This window comes from Mixophyes fleayi, chromosome 11 (assembly GCF_038048845.1).
Source record: "Mixophyes fleayi isolate aMixFle1 chromosome 11, aMixFle1.hap1, whole genome shotgun sequence".
In the NCBI taxonomy this organism is placed as follows: Eukaryota; Metazoa; Chordata; class Amphibia; order Anura; family Limnodynastidae; genus Mixophyes; species Mixophyes fleayi.
The window spans coordinates 66,176,300-66,196,762 of NC_134412.1; the positions used below are offsets into that span (position 1 = coordinate 66,176,300).

The 20,463-nt window shown below is 38.0% G+C and overlaps 1 protein-coding gene across 1 annotated transcript; it reads left to right on the forward strand.

The window, feature by feature from the left end:
* The first annotated feature begins 224 nt into the window (after positions 1 to 224).
* LOC142107266 (indolethylamine N-methyltransferase-like) lies at positions 225 to 20,121 on the forward strand. The gene is made up of 4 exons (XM_075190582.1): positions 225 to 312; positions 1,322 to 1,482; positions 14,742 to 14,949; positions 19,463 to 20,121. The coding sequence occupies exons 1-4, from the start codon at positions 293 to 295 to the stop codon at positions 19,890 to 19,892; spliced, it is 819 nt and encodes a 272-aa protein (XP_075046683.1). The 5' UTR covers positions 225 to 292; the 3' UTR covers positions 19,893 to 20,121.
* Positions 20,122 to 20,463: the final 342 nt, after the last annotated feature.

Genomic DNA, 20,463 nt, shown 5'->3' on the forward strand with positions numbered 1-20,463 from the left:
AGACAGTTAGGCAGGGGTCTAGGCCAGAAGTCATTGAAAATAGAAACAGGGAACAGACACTGCATAGTTAATCAGAGAAGACTGAAGCAGTTATAACAAAAGGAGCAATAAGGAAAAAGACCTGCCACACCCAAACCACTAGTGGAGAGCAAATTGCAGTTTCAGCCTGTGGTTTGGCATACTGCTTCATAATGTTTATCCTGGAGAGCACCCTCATGTATAAATATCCTCAGAACTTGGATAGCACAAGGAGCTTTACATCTACAGCAGTGAAAGCTGGGGTGACGTGTCCATGACAGAAAGACAAGGAAGGTAAGGAAACAATAATAAGAGAATAAGGCAGAAATAGGGGTATATTTACTAAACTGCAAGTTTGAAAAGTGTAGATGTTGTCTATAGCAACCAAACAGATTCTAGTTAGCATTTATTTAGTATGTTCTACAAAATCTGATTGGTTGCTGTAGGCAACATCTCCATTTTTTTCAAAGCCGCAGTTTAGTAAATATACTCCATAGACTAAACAATGTTACAAGGAAAGATGGATACACAAGATATGGACTAAAAACAACACAGCAAACTTCGATCAAACGATACAAAGTGAAGCTTGAGGCAGACCACAAAATGCTACTACAACCTCCAGAGTACTAACAGGTCTTAAATACTCCTAGAGATTGCTGTGAACTTAGTACCACTGGCTTTATTAGTGTGAGGAACACAGACACATAATTGAGAATTTAAGGAACAGGCACTAAAATCCCTGTTTACAAACCAAGAAAGAACTATATACAGTGAATAACTGTAACCTTATTTTCTTTTTAATATTTGTATTTCTTAAAAATATAAACAAAAACATGAATCATCTGTCTATAAAATTATTTGTTCGTTCTAAAACATATTATTTCAGGAGAAGTGAGTACATTTCTAGGGGAAAATAATAAACTAGTTGCAGGAGGGGGCTTCCATATTATTGATAACATGGGAGAGAGCAGTTATTGCAACCAGTTAGATGAGTTCATATGTAAGAATAATAATCTTTAATGTTTCTTTCCATGCCTGCAAAGTCATTTACCTTCTCCTGTCTATGTGTCTAGAATGTCTGCCAAAAAGTGTAACCAAACTGTATTGGTTACAAATAAATTTGCATGATCTCATTTCTGGCTTTCTTTTGATAATTTCAATTTGTGAAACTGGGAAGCATATCTGACCATATTAATTATAGCCCATTCTACATGTAATCACATGCATTTTTTTTTTTTTTACTTTAAACTCCATTTAATAACAATCTATCCGCGCCTAAGCAGGTGTATCTTGTCTTACACAGAGAAGAGAATATGGAGACCACTTTCTCCACACCACAATCTTACATTGATGAATTTAGCCCCATAGATTATTTCCAGACATACTATGCTCCGGGGCAAGGAGCTCTTGTTGGAGATTGGACAAACTTTGCATTACGGAACCTTCATGAAACATTTGCTCCAGGTAGAGTATTGAACAATGAATAACTAGATCAAGTGTTGCATTTATAACATAATCATTATTAAATGAGTGTGATCTTGGTTATGTGTATTTAAAGAAGAAAACAATCTCTCTCCCGCTCCCAAAAAGATAATTTTATTAGGCTGTTTGTTAATTATTAACATCTTAAATGAATTTGTATTGTCGCACAAGTGTTATTATTTGAAAGATAATAACCTGAAACCATGTATATTAGATATTATGCTATCATATTGATGTAAAATGTATTCAGCATAACTTTACATGGTAGTAAGCTGCCACCCGCCTGTTGGAAATAACATAAGAGCAAAGAAAGAGAAGAAAAAGAACTAGTATAGCCGAATGCACTAACTAACATCTCATTATTCTTAAATAGATATTTTATGAGTTGTTACTTTAAGGTTTTAAACTGACACTACAACGAACATGCAATAATCTACATTATAAAACAGATATTAAAAAAGTTTATGCAAGTAGCTATACCCTTTGCAAATTAGCTGCTCCATGTAACATATTTTCCTTAAACATTAAGCGTTCGTTAAGCTGTTTATGAACAGCACTATTGTTGCTTAACAAGTCTTACACATACATAGAAATGGTCATTTAACTAGTGCTCTGACATGTCATAATATATATTATAACCCAGATATTTTGAACTACTAGAACATGATTTATTTTAGTTATATATGAAGTTATTGTCTTGTTAGCAGTTTACGCAACACATTTGAGCAATGCTTTATTCAAAGGTTATTGCTTGGAAAATCTGATAATTTGTCCATCGGTAATTTGGTTACTATGGGCAGTAATTTATTAGTGTTTGTATGAGCAAATACTGAACAGGAAATACTGGAAAGGGAATGCGCATGAAATACGTTATCCCCCGACCATGTATTTGGCAGTAACGAGTAATTTGCAATGTAAGGATAAGAGCCTTATGAAGACCAAAAACATCCCAAACAGGGTAATAGTTTTGGAAGAGAGGAGGATTCTTTGGTTTCCATAGTACCAAAACAGTATTTTAGCAGAATATGGCTGCATCAAGATGCACTCAATACTCAACTTGATTATAAAGCTGTGTAAAAATAAATAAATAATTAAAAAGACATCCCCATGAATAAAAACAATCACCAGCATTTATAGATCATGCTGAATCACTGTAATTAAAATAGGATTTTTTAATGTGTGGCAAGAGTTCCCCAACTGGTCACTACTGAAACTACATACAAAACATACATGTTGATTTGTACAGTTACATTATAGTATTGCAATTCAAAAGTTTAACTATGGAATGGTGCAATGCAATATTATTGGGATGTACAGGGCGACAAATTAATATTTTTTTCATCTGTACTTCTATGCATATTGTTTGTATACAATGCATGTATAAATGTGATGAAAAGTAAAAATGGAATGATATTCATCAAATCCTGTATGTTTGGAACCTTTTTTTTTTTTTTAGAAATTATCCATTTGGATTCCCCCCTCCAAAATCCTGTGCTTGCTCCTTATCACTATAATTATCACTATGCACATCACAATTAAAATTTAGCAGACTGCCAATTGTTTATTGCTAAAAATAAGGTAAATAGAAAAATAAATGCTACACTTGGGGGTAAATGTATGAAGCTGAGAGTTTTTCAGCGGGTTTGAAAAACCAATCAGATTCTAGCTATCATTTATTTAGTACATTCTACAAAATGATAGCTAGAATCTGATTGGTTGCTATAGGCAACATCTACACTTTTCAAACCCGCCGGAAAACTCTCAGCTTGATACATTTACCCCTTGGTGTCTAAGCATCTCAACAGAATATGGAATTAGGACAGAGAAACAACTGCTTCTCAGGAGGAGTAGATCATATGCTCATAGATGGTTTAAAATCTTTCTAATGAGGATGAATGGAAATCAGATAATGAAAGTGAACTCAAAGATTTTTTTTGTGAAAATCGAGCAAAAACTCGCAGTTTAAGATGGTCAAATGGAGCCGATTCACACTTAATATCATTGCCAATTCCCCAACCAAATACAAGATACATGAATGTGCTTAGCTGCATATAATAAGGAATGACCTGTTCCACCAAACTTCCATCAGAATCAGCAAAATTTGAAAAATGGTTTCCCCAGTGGTCTATAACTAAGACACTGCCAAGTCCTCCCAAACAGATATTTAAAAATAACTAGAGGGGACAGTTCTCTTATGAATAACACTTCTCAATGTTTAAAGCTTTTTTTCATCAGTGTTCACTCTAGTTGACTGCCACTTCATAAAGTAAGCATGTCTCTCCCGGAAATATTTAATTTCTGCTTGGTACCATACAGGGGTGGCAAGACTTGACTCAGCAGCCTATTTTCAATGGAAAAAAATGCAGGTGACCCAGTCCAAAGTAGCTCAATACGGGAGTGGCCCGGTGGGCAGATGCCCCACAGCCCAGCCTGCCTCTGGCACCAGGAGAGGGTAACCTGATGTACATCTGACCAGTCAGTCACCAAGCTTCTCAATGCCATATGATGGCAGAGGATTGGGGGTGGAGTCTTTATGCAATAAAGGTTTAAAACATGTATGTATTATATTAAAACATACAGTATATTAATTTTTACAAAAGTAATATAAGGGTACTACAAATGTTATTGGCTACCCTGTCCTTCCTTTTTTGAAACTAGTTTGCTCAGGTTAAGTTGATCATTTTTAGTCTAGAGATGAGGACATGCTTCAGAATTTTGTACTGTTAATCGATTTCAACCAGGAATAACTGTGTCTTTTAGTCTTGGAAAAATTTTGGCTGCAATAATAACTTGTACAGGAGCAGATAACAGAGAATGCAAATGTCCTCATTGCTGAAAATTTGGATGGTAGTTTGGCAAAAGTATTTATGCCCAAAAATCAATTTTCATCTATTAAAATGTTTCTGGAATGTCTCTGAAAATCTATTGATTCCATTTCCAGAGATTCTGTTTGAAGGAACTTGAAATAAATAACTCTCAGGGTATTTTCAGCTGCTTTCGCAGGGTTCAGTATGTATATTAACATTGGGCCATGAATTTGGAGACCTTGAAATCTTTGTGAAAAATCCTCTTGCAAATGACACTTGTATGACATTAACGGTTGAATGCTTATTTCTGGGTGCTTATCCATAAATATTATAACTGTTGGAAAGTATCTCATCATAGAAAATCTGAAGTTTCTTTGTAAGTGAAGCCCAATTTTCATATAAATTTGGCTTTTACCTTGAAGTTGTAAATTCAGGGTATTTAAATATGTGGTGATATCTGTCAGAAACATAAGGTTCAGATGCCTTTCCTTGCTTTCCAATTCTGGATAAAATTTGTAGATTTGTCTAAGAAACATGTTTAATTTTGTCCAAACAATTGACAAATTATGCTGGCAATTTCCCTCTGCTCATCCAAACATGGCAATATATGTATTTGCAGATATTTTAGAGCACAAATTTTCCTGATGGATGACACATTGAAATACCAGAATTGGTCAAAGCTAATATTTTTCCATCACTGTTATTGCCCTATTAGTACATACAGAAATAAATTTGTTTTTTAAACTTTACTTTTTAATGACTGTCTTGATGGTATCTACCCATTTTGAAGGTCCATTCATTGAAACAACTTTCATCTGGTGAGGATCCATTTCTTTTCTTGTATCCATACTACTTTTATAACAGAGGTGTATTTCTGTGAATAAAATTGTACAACTACTGTTAAACAGGCTACAGCATTTATATCTGTGCTATTGTCAATAGTGAGACTAAAGACTTAACAATTTCTAGATCAGTTTGCAATTGTTCACTAATATCTTCAGTCATGTCACTTGTACAGCGTTGAACAGTTCGAGCCAAGACCGGTACATCTTGAATTTGAGCAATATTATCTTTTTTTGTTTGTAAAATTTACAAAGAGATCTTCAGAACATTGTAAGAAGTTGTCTTTCAAAAAAAAAATCTCCATCAGCAAAAGGTTTTCCTTTTTGTGCAAAACACATAGCTGCGGTAAATCTTACTTTTGTAGATATTTCATGATGTTTTATAAATGTATGTGCATTGCTGGTTTGTTTTTCATAAGACACAACATACTTTTTAAAATATTCGTCTTTCTTCTACTCTCTCTAGTATGTGATAAAGAGCTTTTATGTTTTGCTTTATGTCTTTGAAGATTGGACAACAATAGATTTGCAACAGAGAGTAAACAATAGACTCACCTTTTAGCACAAAACCATATTTGTCCATATTTGTCTTGCCATTCTTGCTATTTTTACGTGTGACATTTTTATGAATGGGACTAATGAAATAAATAAAAAAAAATGAACTTCTTGTTAAGAAATATGGTGATCACTGCAGCACCACAGATTATTTGCCTAGCAACATAAATTGGCATCTTTTCTCTGTCAGGCAACAGCGGATTACACCCTGATGTACCAAGTGTATGGTGATCATCACCGCATACCAGATCTGTTATCAGTGTCCCTTTCCTGTCAGATGAAAGTAGATTGTGCTCTCATGTGTTTAAAAAAATTGATGATCACCTCCACATGTCAGATCTATAACCAGAATCCTTTCCCTGTCAGCCAGTGGTAGATTGTGCCCTGATGTGTTTAGTTATGCAGTAAACCCATCGCATATCTGAACTGTTAACAGCTTTTCTCCTTATTAAGTGGCAGTGTATAGTACTATCTCGTGTATGTGCTGGAGGTACGCCATTATGGTTTGCACTAGTTGCCGAACAACAAGAGTAGTGTGTTCTCCTCCCACATAGTCAGCACCTTACTGATTTAGCTAGTTCCTATGTAAATAGCAACCAGCATCGCTTAAGTATGTCAGCAGCGGCTGTCGATCACTTCATGATTTCATGCAGTTAATCATCCTGCAATATCTCATTGGTTCTGCAGGCTCTCTAAACCCTTCTTGTTACCATACCTATGCTGCTGATAGTTCCTGCTTGACCTAGTGTGCCTTGCATCCTGATTTGTTCTGTTCTCTGTGTTTGATCAGAATTGTTTAAAGAAACCGCTGTCTTCTCCTGCTCCTGACCTTGGCTCGTATATCACTCTGCATTAACCCTTGCCAGTCTAATTCTCAGTGTACTCTGTTGTTACCATCTAGGTTGCTCACTACCTCCTACCGTGTTCTGCCCACTCCAATGGGCAACAGTTAGACTAACAACTACTGCTACCCGAGCTTAAGTGCTGGGGTGACTGAGTACTGTGTATATAGTACATCGGAATGGGGCTGCTAAAGGTGAACATCTCGCAAAGCGGTTCTTCAGTTGAGGATCACATGCCATATTGACCTTAACACTTCTTCACTCACTGTGATTGTTATATGGTTCACTTTCAGATACTCTAACTTTTGACTTGGTAAACTGGTAAGGCACAATCTTGTTTTATCTATAAGAAACAATGGTTACTTAAGTCAAAAATCAGTTGACATATGCTCTGAAACTAGGGGAAGTCTTTTTTGAAGGCCATGATTTTTTAATTAAAGTCATTCTCAAATAGACACAAAGTAGTGTTGTGCTGGCAATAGTTACATTGATAGTAGGCTTACTTGAGGAAAGTTCAGCAGGGAGACAGTTTATTATGCTGTTATATGCAAAATGGTCACAATGTTTGTCCATTTTTTTTGTGTGCCAGAACGCCAAGTACAATACTTGTGGCAGCAAAGTCCCACACTGACAAGTATATAAATTTTGTAATAGTTCTGATATACTGCAGATGAGGTACAGGTATAGTTTTTACTTAATGTGAGCTCTATATAATTTTCGGTTCAGGCTGTCGTATTTGCACTTGACATTGAGATGGTGTGACAGGATGGACCGCCTATGCCACCCTGTCTATTGTTGCCAGGAACCGGCTTGGCTTACTTTGCCACCGTCCCCTTTTGTTATTCCGAATACGCTCCTCCTGCCGCAGTAGGAGGAGCCTTATGCCACCATTGTGCTCCTTTAATGTCGCCCAGAACCACGTTCCTTCTGGGTAACTGTCACTGCTAGTGTACTCCTGTGCTGGTACACTTGGGCTGGTACCCCTGACCACTTACTATGGATCAGGATGCTGTGAATGGAACCACCTGGCCTATCACACTGGCCAGCTGCTGGGTAGCGGTAGAGCAGTGGTACTGGAGAGCTGGGTCCAACCTCAGAAACAGCTGGAGAACTGATTAGATTTAGGGCCTAATATGCAGTTCACAGGATTACAGCAATATTGAAGAAGTAGTCAAGCAGGGTCTTGAAGCTAAGAGTGATGTTTTATTTAGCTCAGGTGCCCTGACAAGGACAGTTCCACTGATTAAAGGTATCAGTGGTCAAGTCTGATGGAACATCATAATGATGCATTTCAGTGTACAGGATATAAGGGTGTGCACCCGGCACTTTTAGTGTTTTGGGTTCTGATTAGCTTGAGGTTTTGGGTTCTGATTTGTTTTGCCAAAACACCTGACGAAAGGTTTTGGTTCTGATTTAGGGTTTTGGGTTCTGATTTATTTTTAAAAAAGCATAAAAAGTGCTAAAATCTAGTTTTTTGTTTGTTTTTCACTCCTACGCTATTATTAACCTCAATAACATTCATTTCCACTAATTTCCAGTCTATTCTGAACACCTCACACCTCACAATATTGTTTTTAGTCCAAAACGTTGCACCGAGGTAGCTTTCTGGACTGCGTAGTGGAGTGGCCCCGGTACCCAATTTGGTACCAGGGCCACAATACCTCCTCCAACCATGGTACAGACCATTCATCATTGAGATCTCTTCAAGTATGTTAAAGACAGACAGGGTTGAAGTGTTATTTGTTGACTTTAGAAACAAAAAAACTGTCCCTGTTGCAAATCTTCGTGCAATGAAGAGTGACTTTTTCATTTAAAGGCTCAAGCTTTCAAGTGTAGTGTTTATAAGTTATATTATACTTTTGGTTTAATTTGTTTAATTTGTTTTAATTTTGTTTTACTTTGCTCATGGCAAACGACTGTTGGACGGTCCATTGTTTGGTGAAAGACGTAGCGGTCTTACGACTTCCCCTCTGGGAAGATGACCGATTACCAGCAGCAACAGCAGTAGTAGGCGTACCGCTGCAGGATTCCTCGGATGAATCCCGTATTGAAGAGGACTCAGTTTGGCTGGTGACATGGCCTGCAGGACTAAATCTGATGGAGATCGTGGAGGAAGTTGACGAGGAGGGTGTTGGTGGTGTGTATCCAACAGGACCAAGGGATTTAGGTGTCCCTGGACTGATGACTGTCCTAGCCCCAGTTCCTGAACTAACCACTGAACTATGAAGGTTATTCAGGTGACGTATAAGGGAGGATGTCCCTAGGTGGCCAAGATCCTTACCCCTGCTTATTTGAGCGTTACATAAGCTACATATGGCCATACATTTGTTGTCAGGATTTGGATAAAAATTACTCCAGACCGAAGAGGTGCATTTTTTGGTCTTCTGACCAGGCATGACGATGGGCTTTTTCATCCCATGGACAACAGCTGTTTCCCCCCCTGGTGCCTCATTTACAATAACCACATCAGCATCCTCATCATCAAGTTCCTCCACAGCGCCAGCTACATCAATAGCCTCCTCCCGGTGTACAACATTGACACCTTGATTATCCAAATCTGGATCTACACTGTGGGTGATCCTTCCAGCATATGCAGAGGGTGTGCTGCAAATGGTGGATGGAGTCACCTCTTCCCGTACAGTGATGGGAATGTCAGGCTTATCAACCACCAACACCCTTGGACTCGCCTTGGGGATTTGTGATGTTGTCTGTTTAGAAGACAGAGTTGTTTGCTGTTTTGTTGTTGCTGACAGCATAACTCTCTTCAATTTTTTTGAGAGGGGGGGAGGAGGAGGGCTTAGATCGTTGGGTGAAGCTGAACCACTAGTGCTGAACATGGGCCAGGGCCTAAGCCGTTCCTTACCACTCCGTGTCGTAAAGGGCATATTGGCAAGTTTACATTTCTCCTCAGATGTTTTCAATTTTCTTTTTTTACTAATTGTAGTGAACTTTTGCTTTTTGGATTTTACATGCCCTCTACTAGGAGATTGGGCATCGGCCTTGGCAGATGACGTTGATGGCATTTCATCGTCTATGTCATGACTAGTGGCAGCAGCTTCAGCATTAGGGGGAAGTGGGTCTTGGTCTTTCCCTACTTTATCCCCCAAATTTTGGTACTCCATTATATGCAGCACACGTTGTATTACAGTACTATTTTTTAAGTACTGCAAGAACAGTGAACAATTTTTAATAGATTGCAGTATTAATGTTAATGGACTGCAATAATTTTTTTTAGACTTTTTAGAATATTTTTTTAAAAGGATTTTTGTTGAATTATAATTTTTTGGGAAGATTTTTTTAATACTTTTAAAATAAAGATGCACTTAGCAAAACAAAGCACAGGACAGAGCACTGGACTGATGCACCACTGGACTCAGCAGGACAGAGCACTGCCAAAAGCACCACTGGACTCAGCAGGACAGAGCACAGCACAGCACGAGAAATAGCAGGACAGAGGACCACCTAACACACCCTCCCTCTTCCCTGATCAATGCCCGCGTGAAGATGGCGGCGGCAAGCAGGGAATTTAAAGGTTTCGAGTATCGCGAGATCCGACCGCGGGATTATTACTCAGAGCCTCATTTTAAGTTTCGGAATCGGCGGGAATACCCGGACAGTGCTCGGATCTGACTCGGATCCGCAATGTTCGGGGGGGGGCTCGGATTCCAGGAATCCGACTGCGCTCATCCTTAACAGGATAGAGATTTTTATACAGATTTAGACATAGGCTATTTTTAGAATCAGGATGTAACCTGTTTACCAAAACATAGATTTACATGCATTGCAAAGCTAACAATATTTACGCTTATCTATGATATCTTTAAAACCTTGCTGTGATTTCTGCATCTTATTTCAGAGGCAGCAGATTTACTAGCGAGTCAAAAGGGTCTAATTGACATGAATACTTTCTGCAGACAGTCGCAGAATGCACATTCCCAAAGAAAGTACAAACCTCAGACAAGTCATTTTCCCACATCACAATACACAATAGACTTTCTAAACAAAGGCTCATTGTATCAGATAAATACATCAGAAATAAGGCATTCCTTTGGCAAGGTTAACACAGAAAAAAGCAAATTTTCTCCCCTGGTCTCATAAATAAAGTTTTCCTATATCAAAATATACACAAAATCAAAAATAAGTGCATTGGCAACTATATAAATAAGTGCCCTGCGCTATTTCCTTTAAATAAATTTTATACCATAAGTTATTTATAAGTGATCCAGTCACAGATGGGTAATTGCTCTTAATTTCTAGGTTTGACTGTTTGGAGGTGCAAGAGCATAGACCACAATATATGTAGCAGCAAGATACCACTTAAACATGTACAAATTCTCAAATAATTCAGATATATTGCTGATGAGGTACTGGTATATATTTTCCAGTTTAGGTTGCAGTATTTACACTTACAAATTCTTATATAATTCTCACAAACTTTGGAAGCACTTTGTCAATTTTCCCCACTGACAGCACTGACTCTCCATGGCTGAGGCTTGCGTTATCCAAGCCCAGATGAGAGCAGAGGCAGGGAAACATATTGAATTAAATAATAAGTATGACAATGTCCTTGCAGCCCGTGTATGTACAGTTATCTGAGCTAGCTAACTACAACATGTAGGATCCAAGGAATGAGGTAGAACATTATAGAAGTAGGAGGAGAAGAGGAGTAGGAAGACTGGTCATGGGTGCCGCAGTAAATGGACTCAAGTGTCACCTAGCAGCAAGCGTGCCAAGGGTTGCCAACCCCTGCTATTAACTATTGTCACTAGTGTTACTGTGGCCATTGGTGCATTTTTGTGCTGCGTCGCAGTTTCTCAAATGACATTTATTATTGTTTTTGCGTTTACCACATGTAAAAGCATCAGAAAAAATACCTTTTATAAAACATTTTTTTAATTGATTATAATTCAAATGTATAATAAAAAGTATAATGCTTACAAACATTTGAAAATGAGCCAATTCAGAATAAAAATATAACCATGCATTAAATTACATGCAAATAAAAAATATAGTTTTGCTTTAGTATTAAGCTTCATTTACAAGGATGTTATTTTAAAAGTGGCAAGGGTTTAAATTAATTTACCAATGGCAACTACAACAATGAAGATACCTATAGTCACCATGCATCAGACACTCACATAAGCTTAGTGTCACATGCCTCAAGCTGCTCACGTATTTCAAGTACTGTAGCTACTAATCGTAACACTATGTTGCAGGGAAGCGTTGAGACACATTAATGGATGGCTTCTAAAGCTTTGTTAGGATTTGTAAACAAGAGCTTTGAAAAAATTCGGATAAATTAATAGCCACAAGAACTTGGAGCTGAAAACTATTATGGGTGTTTTGTGAGCCACGTTGTGTCACCGGAGGGGGTGTGGACAACATCAATGAGGGAATGGGTAGCGCTTCCCACCCCCCCAACCACCTCCACCTCCTTTTCCTCTTCATTTACATGATGCACGCACCACTAACTGGTTTGAACTTGATTAAAGTGAAGAGTGGCAGATACCTTTCAACTATTCCTCGAGTTTGTGGCTGGACAGAAAAGTCACCCAAAATTGGTACTATCCTGATGGAATCGGGACAATTGAGAGTTAAAGCTATGTTATCTCACTGACCAGGAATGATAACAAAATAGAAACTGCATATAAATGGTATCAATCAAATTAGTTAGAAGTAAAGTATGTCAATATAAATATTAGGCTTCACATTCCATTGTCAAGGAAAAATAATAGGGATGCATTGAAAGAGAGAGAAACAGGTATTATACATTAATGTATATTAATTTACTCAGTACTAGTGTTAGATATACAATGCAGACAACATCCGAGTGACATACAATAGAGCATCCTATTGACTAATATACAACAGAGAGCATCCTAATGAATGACATACAATAATTATAGCATCCTAGTAATTGATATAAAATACTAAGAGCAACCTAGAGGTCTATGTACAGCACAGAGAGCATGCTAGTGACCAGTATACAATACAGGGCTAATCTTAGTAGTTGCAATACAAAGATATTTCTAGTCACCGATACACAATACAGAGAGCACCCATGTGACCATTATACAATGTACAGAGCATCCTAGTTACCTCCATACAATATAGAAAGCAATCTAGTGACAGTCTGTGAGAACAACTGGGTTGGAACCATAGCTCTCTAGATAATCGGCCCTCTAGGTTCACAGGTCACACAGACAAGGAGGCAAGAAAGAGCTAACCCCTTTAGTTAACAAAGTATACACATTAAGTAAAATACAACAGTGCACCCTAAGGAGAAATGTGTTCCCTCACCTAATATAACAAGGGTCAGAAAATCACCAGTGTCAGTATAAACTCTTCAACAAAGTCCCCAGCAGGTTACCTCTCAGCACAGAGTCCTAGCAGGCACAAACTCCTGGTAATAAAGTCCACAATTGACAATCCAAGTGGGTCAGGGGTTCTGATCTGTAAGGTGGGTCTGTATATCTTCCTGATTCCAGCTGCTCGGCCAACTCTCTTCCAGCTTGGTGGCACCCTGGGCATTAGTCTCCCTACCAATGTAGGATCACCAATTTCCTAGAACAGGCAGAGTCCACCTCCTGATTTTAACCCCTTCCACTATTTTTTTTTTTTTATGTCAAAAGGACCACAGCTGTTTCACACTTCCTGTGAGTTGCCTCCCCCCTTCCTCACTGGGCACCACGGCAATAACAGATCTGGCCACCGGGCTGCATTTAATAACAGAGTGGGCCACGGTTGTTCAATTAGCCCACTGACTGACATACAAGGCTGCCATGATATTCTCACTGTGATACCCGGTCTTGTCACAAAAGCAAAGAACATCCCAGTGATGACCATATAATGCAAAGAGCAGTGCACAGTCATATCACAGCCTCTACTCTGCAGTCTACACTCAGGCTGCACTTTACAGAGATTTCTCTCACCCTGGGAGGGACCCACAGAAAACACACCTTGGAGTGTTTACATATCCATACAGCTATTCACCTGCCTAAGATGCCTGAACTCAACTGCCTTTTCTCTGCTTCAACCGCATGTTGTCGCCTCCCTTTTTTTCTTCACTACAATTGGATAAGTCTGTAGGCCCCACAAACCATACAGTGAAATGTGCTCATTGAGGCCCAGTTACCCTCCTCCTCTTTCTTCTTCTTCCTCTTTCCTTTCTCCTCTTCTGCCTTCATCCTCCACCTCTTTCCTTCTCTCTCCCCCTTCAGTCCACCTCTTTCTTCATCCTCATCCTTTATCTTTCACTTCTTCCTCCTCCTTCATAGTTCTGCTCCTTCATCATCCTTTATCTTCCATCTGCCTTCCTCCTCCACTCCCCTTGCCAATAAAGGGGGTGCTGCAAACGTAGCCAGAGGAGCTGCGCAGGTGGAACGGTTCAGTCATCTAGTCCCTGGGTAGCATTTGTGTGAACAGATTCATTCAGTTCCATTTTTTTTGACTATCAGAATTAAAGTGAGTTTACCAATACCTGATATTAATGCACATCACTTAAAAGCAAATGCATGGTCTTGACTACTCTATTATCCCGCTAGTTGTTTTCCTATGTCTGTGTATATGAGCCCTTATAGGGGATGAATTTTTATTTCTTTTACATATCAGACATCTGTCTTTAAATGTACTGAAAGATGCAGATAGTGGGTCTCTCTCTGGCTGAAATATCTGGTAACTATAACAATAGTTTTTACTTGGCTACATAGAAGCTGTTAATATATTGTCAAATATCTGAAAATATATAATCTTGAGAAACGACACACAGAGCACAAATCACGATGCAATCTACAGTGGTACTTAGACTGCATGCAGAACCAGAATTAATTTTTTAGAGATTATAAGGGTAATCATTAATTCCTTTTTGGAGTTTCCTTTGTACCAGCCGATGTAGATTATAAATGTGGATAGGCAATTATTTTAAATATCTTATTGAATACAAAATTGGTAAAGACCTAATTTACTTTATTTCATTGCCATATACTGTATATGTAAAATATATTATAGATTTATATAATCTATCCTAATTTGTTTTTCCATGAAGAAATATGTTGGTCCACGTGCCCAACATTATGCTTAAAATATAGAGGGCTTAGGGAGTGGGAAATACAAGTGGTCAAACATGCCATGTACATAAAAGCAATCCTGTCTGGAATTACTCTAAATGAGAAAGTTATCATTTTCTATATATTTAGGTGGTGTTGAAGGAGACACATTGATTGATTTTGGTGCGGGTCCCAGCATCTATCAGCTTCTTTCTGCTTGTGAAGTATTTAACAATATAATCACTTCTGATTTTCTTGAAAAAAGCCGTGTTGAACTGCAGAAATGGCTGAGGAAGGATCCCAATGCTTTAGACTGGACACCATTTATCAAATATGTCTGTGAACTGGAAGGTAACAGGTATGGGTAATGTCTTGTACTGAGCTCATCACTCAAAATTGATTAAAATGTGTTTGTTTGTTTTTTTGTCTAACTACAAACCTTATACTTGGTATTACAAGTTACTTGAATAACTCCTAATACATCAAATAGGACGTAAATAGGTACAAGTGACATCACCAAGATTCACTTAAAAGGGGTTGTTCACTCTTGGACAAGTCCTGCTCAATAAAGCTTCCACACCCCTCACCTGAAGCTTTGGTGCTGTATCGTAATACAGCCTGCTCAATTTTTCAGCATGTGAACAAAGGTGCCAAAATTAATTCATCGCTCATCAGTACGGTTCTACTGAAGAACTATGAATTGAATTCTCAAGATCCGTGAGCCACAGCACATAAATAAAACCCTTGTAAAGTATTGTGCCCGACTAACAATATTAGACAATTTTGTTCAGTTATTGCTAAAATCTCAAAACAGAACTTCCCTGTGGAGTTTGCTTTTGTTTTCTAAGCTCATAAAACCAGTTTCCCTCTTTGTATGGTTTAGGATTAATGTAGCCTTAAGGAATTTGTTTGCAGTGAGTACTCATAAAGTTACATAATTTTTTAATACAGTTCTGAATACCCTATATCAGATCATTTAGGTGACAGAGCATATATTTTTTTTTTATCAATCCTGAGCTATTTTTCAAGTTTATCTATACCGGGTATGTGTGCAGCTTATATAATAGACTTGACCATAAACATTTAAATTAATACACTTCTCTTGGAACCTTGGATTGGGATAGTAAGTAGGGTTATTGATACTACTGCTGCAAAAGACCTGGAATTCCCATACTCGGAATTACCAAATTATAGCCACAAAATTTGTTAAATTAAGCTGTGCTACCTAGGCTGCAAACCCAGCTCTGTGGTGAAATAATCAAGTATTTTTTACAAAGCTTTTCTTGGTCCTTCTCTTCCCGTTAAGGTCTAGTAAATGCATAGGCGCTTATATATAGTGGCTACCACACAGATTGTTATTACTTTTACACTGCCGCAGACATCACATAGACAAATGCATATAGATGAACTTAAATATCTTGGAAATCAGGCATTTGTTATACTGAGATATGTGATCATATGTCTGACAAGAGATAATAATTTAGGTTTTTGTGATCTTTGGATTTTAAAAACATTGTATACATTTTGGCCTGATGTTGAGTTGTGCGCATAATTTACGCCTAAAAAATTTCAATGTAGAAGTAGCATATTTACACCCATATGTGAGCTAAATCCGTCCTCCTTTGCACCTGTAGTATATGTGCCACATTTCCATTAGACATACACACAACCAGATCATAAGCACAGGAAAAGTTTGTTAACGTTTGCTTTGGTGGCGCAAACACGTTTGCTGGTAGACTTGATATAATGCTCCTTCTCGTGTACAAACGAAAGTAGCAAAAAAATATCTTTAAAATACGTCATCACCATAAGTGTGAATTTGTATCTGACCCTAGCATGTGCCAAAGAAATGACCCCTGACACATGTATATGCATCTATGTGCTGGTCTGCCTCAGTCACATTTGCGACTCAGTCTCGTACCTTCCCAGTTTGCCTCTCCAGTTGTAAGGAGGGGCAAGTGTCAGGTGCAAGGAACTCTTCATGTGCATATGTGTGCACACTCTTTGTGGGCATGTGTAGTGCACATTTTTATAATGCAAATTGACGTAAATTCAAGTCGGGCCCTGAATTTCTATAATTTGCTTTGCTTTAAAAATACATTTTAGTAAGTTAACTTTTTATTTTGGATTTTGCAACTTTTTAGTTAAAACTAAATCCCAGGTATTCATATATATTATTATACTAGAACAGTCTAGCCTGGAATGTTTAAAAATTATATGGACAGTGTTAGGATTGAGGATCTGAAGTCTGATATCTTAGGGCGGTTTTCACTCTTACTCCAGGATTGCTGCAGCTTTTTTATCTGCTTTTCAGACAACCATTTTTCCTATGACAACTAATTGCCACATATGTTGCATGCCTACTGATACCTGCAACTCCTAGCTCATAATGCTGGTAATTAAATGTTTCTTAGCTATGTCAGTGATGATTCTGCCTGTTTCCTGCTGTACTTCAAGCTAGGTACCTGGACTATACCATTTGAAATTTTTATTTCTATAGCCAGTCCCTCACTTCAAGCTAAATACCTTTTTTTTACTTTTTTGTGTTTACACTAATATTTCGAGTCAACCTGACTATGACTCTTTATCTATACCACCAGTCTGTTCCTGTGCCGTGACCTAGGATTATTTTTTGTCGCTCTCATTATTATTATTATTTATTATTATTATTTGTTTGCTGTTACCATGCCTCCAGGATTTCAACTGTGTTTTTTTTTTTTTTTTTATTCATTGTTTGCTTTAGCCGTTTTCAAGCCTTTGTTCGTTTGCCACTGGGCCTTCATAATCACTGTCTGCTACCATTGTGTACAATGGTTATAGTAAAGCTTTTTGTTTTGCACTATTTCCAGCTGTCAGTATATTCAGTTTCTGAAGACATAATGGGCATTTTTCTTAAAAAAATAAACATAGGGTAGTATTCTTCAAATTAATCCCAATGTGACTGTAGGGGAGGCCTTTATATCCTTCATCCCCACGCAGTGTCAGACCACCAAAGGAGCCAAAAAAAGAATTTTTAGTTAATTTCAGTTATTCTACTGCAGAGTATCTAAGCAATGGTTGAAGATAATTAGGGCATTTCATTTGTTAAGACTACTTAAATGCTATGTCCATCCTTGTTGACTTTTTTTTAAGAGAATTTTTTTTTATCATGTGTTTGAACTATTAAATCCTAGGACCACCCACTTTCCTTAGGTAGGAAAAGACATACAGAGAAGCCTCTTCATACGAGCATATATTGAAAAGCTATGCTTTTCACTGCAAACTAATGCCATCTCAGGATGGCTTTAGCCTATCTTTTCCTATGTGGCCCTGTGAAGCTGGAAAGGATTTGTTTGATCCCCTGCCAGGTCAAAAACTATGTGCATATTAGGACACTGCCATTAGTTTGTAATTAGCTTGCAGTACCTCTTTTCCACAAGAGGTGCTTCTGTTTTACCTTTGAACATTCCACCTTGCCTGCAGGAGTTAACCTCCTTCCATGATTAGTGCCTGCGCCTGTTCCACTGCTTTATATACCTGCCTCAGTAATTGTGCCTTGCAGTTCATTGTTCATCCTTGCTGCTGCTGCTGATGTCTGTATACCCTGTGAATATTCTGTTATAGTTTGATACTTGGCTATGACATCTGTCTGTGACCTGACCATCCCTGATTGCTGCCTGGATTGACCTATTGCTTGTGAGCCCTACCACATATATCACTGGCTTGACCAACCCTTTGCCTGGTATTTGACTCTGCCTATTCATCTGTGATACCATTTCCTAGCCTCAGGTTCGTAGTGACCACTGTCTGCCCCATTGGACTTACCTGTGCTCATTGTGTTTCACCATCCAGATTTACAGCTTGATCTGGCCTCTGCACCATTCCTTGTACTGTTACTCTCTAGTGCAATCTCCATACAGTTGACAACTGGCATTACACCCAACCTTGAATCTGTGTTGCTCTAGAATGAACTATTAATCATTCCCTGCATATGTGGTTCAAACCTGGTTGACCTGCTACCTTGTACTGCGTTTAGTCCTTCATATCCCGGAACTGCTGTTGCTATGGACTAACCTTGCTATTTCATATGTCTGAAACACATCATTGCTTGCACTGAGTTGTTGTTCACAGGTTCTCTCCACCAATTGACTTTCTATGTGTATCTGCTTTAATGAACCTACTTCTGCCTCACCCTGAGCTCATACTAGAAATCATAATAGTGCATGCACGAACTTCAGCCGCGCATTTCACTGTCTGCATTCGCCAGCAGCTCTAGGCTGCCAGAAAATCTTAAAAACAGTTTGCACAGAAGACATTCCTTGAAGAGCCCCGGCATAGTAAATTGCAGTGGTGCTGCATTATTTATCGCTGCAATAGCGATACATAATGCGCGTTAAAGCTGCATAATAATGTATACACATCTATATTTGCTTTATTGTGACATGGATATGGAGTTGGCGCTAACATTTAAAATGTGGATTGTCAAGCACCTTACTGTCACTGGTCTATCAAGGAGGCCGTCCATTAAAATGAATAGCAATCATTTTGTTTCTATATGCAATTATGTTTGAGCATATGTACAGCAAATAGATTTGATGTGTTATTTTAGAGATATATGCTCATTAATATGTTTTGTTTAATCAAACTGATAGAATTGGTGGGAGATTTTATTAATATTGTAAAAATGTTATTAATATTTTTTTGCACAGACAATCTTCTTAAGCGTTGAATTTTTGCTTTAATTAATAATTGTAGTTGGTGTGGAGGGTTGCAGTCTACTTTCATGCAACTGCTTGATATTTGTGCTGCAAATTTTTGTGTGTTAGTGCACCAAAGCTACACCTAAGAATACATGACAACTAACAACAGTGTGTTATGTGTTTCTTTTATAGGAAGAACTGTGAGGAAAAAGCTGAGAAGCTCCGTAGTAAGGTGAAACGGGTCCTGAAATGTGATGCGCTGAAAAGTAACCCTTATGAGCCTCTTGTTCTGCCACCCGCTGATTGTTTCCTTATTTGTCTCTGTCTTGAAGCCACTTGTAAAGACCTAGAATCATATTGTGATGTCCTGAAAAATTTCAAAAACTTAATTAAACCTGGAGGTCACTTATTGGTTTTAGGTGTACTAAATTCTACCTTTTACTATGTTGGTAAAAAGCGTTTTTTTGCCCTTCCATTAACAAAAAAGCACCTGGAGATGGCTTTTAAAGAGGCTGGTTATGAAATTGAAAAAATGTCATTTACTCCACGTAACAATAAATCGAGGTTGGATCTCTGTGGCCATGACAGTCACTATTATGTCCGTGCTCGCAAACCAAAGTAACTATAAAATGGTCACAAATCAGATCTCCAAAACATTATCAATGGTACCTGTGGCTCAAAATGTAAATAGTTTGATTTCATGGCCTTTGTTATTCAACTCTTCTAGGTAAAGCTATTATCAGAAATGTTGAGATCCACTGTCATAAAAGACAAGCCGGTCACCCCTCCTTTTTTTTTCCCCCAACAATTTAGTAAACAAAAATGGTAGTAGCTAATAATATATACACAGTGAAACCAAGGTGCTCTCCTTTAAATTACTGAAATATATATAAGTGAATCAAATCATTTGAGAAAGTGCTACCAGGAGAATTACGACCACTGTGTATGTGAAAAAAATACACAGTCCAGAGCTCTGAAAGAAACAGTAGATAAATCACTGTCAGCATATATATAAGTATTGTTCAATAACCAAACACCATATAGTACTGTGCGCTCAGATAGCGCAATATGGTGTATTAGGCTGACTAGATTGAAAGCTGCTGAAAATCATACAGGTAGCCCTGACCTGCTGGAGATAAAACTATAAAGTTGACAATTAGATCCAGCGTTAACACATTCTAGTCCAGGTGGGT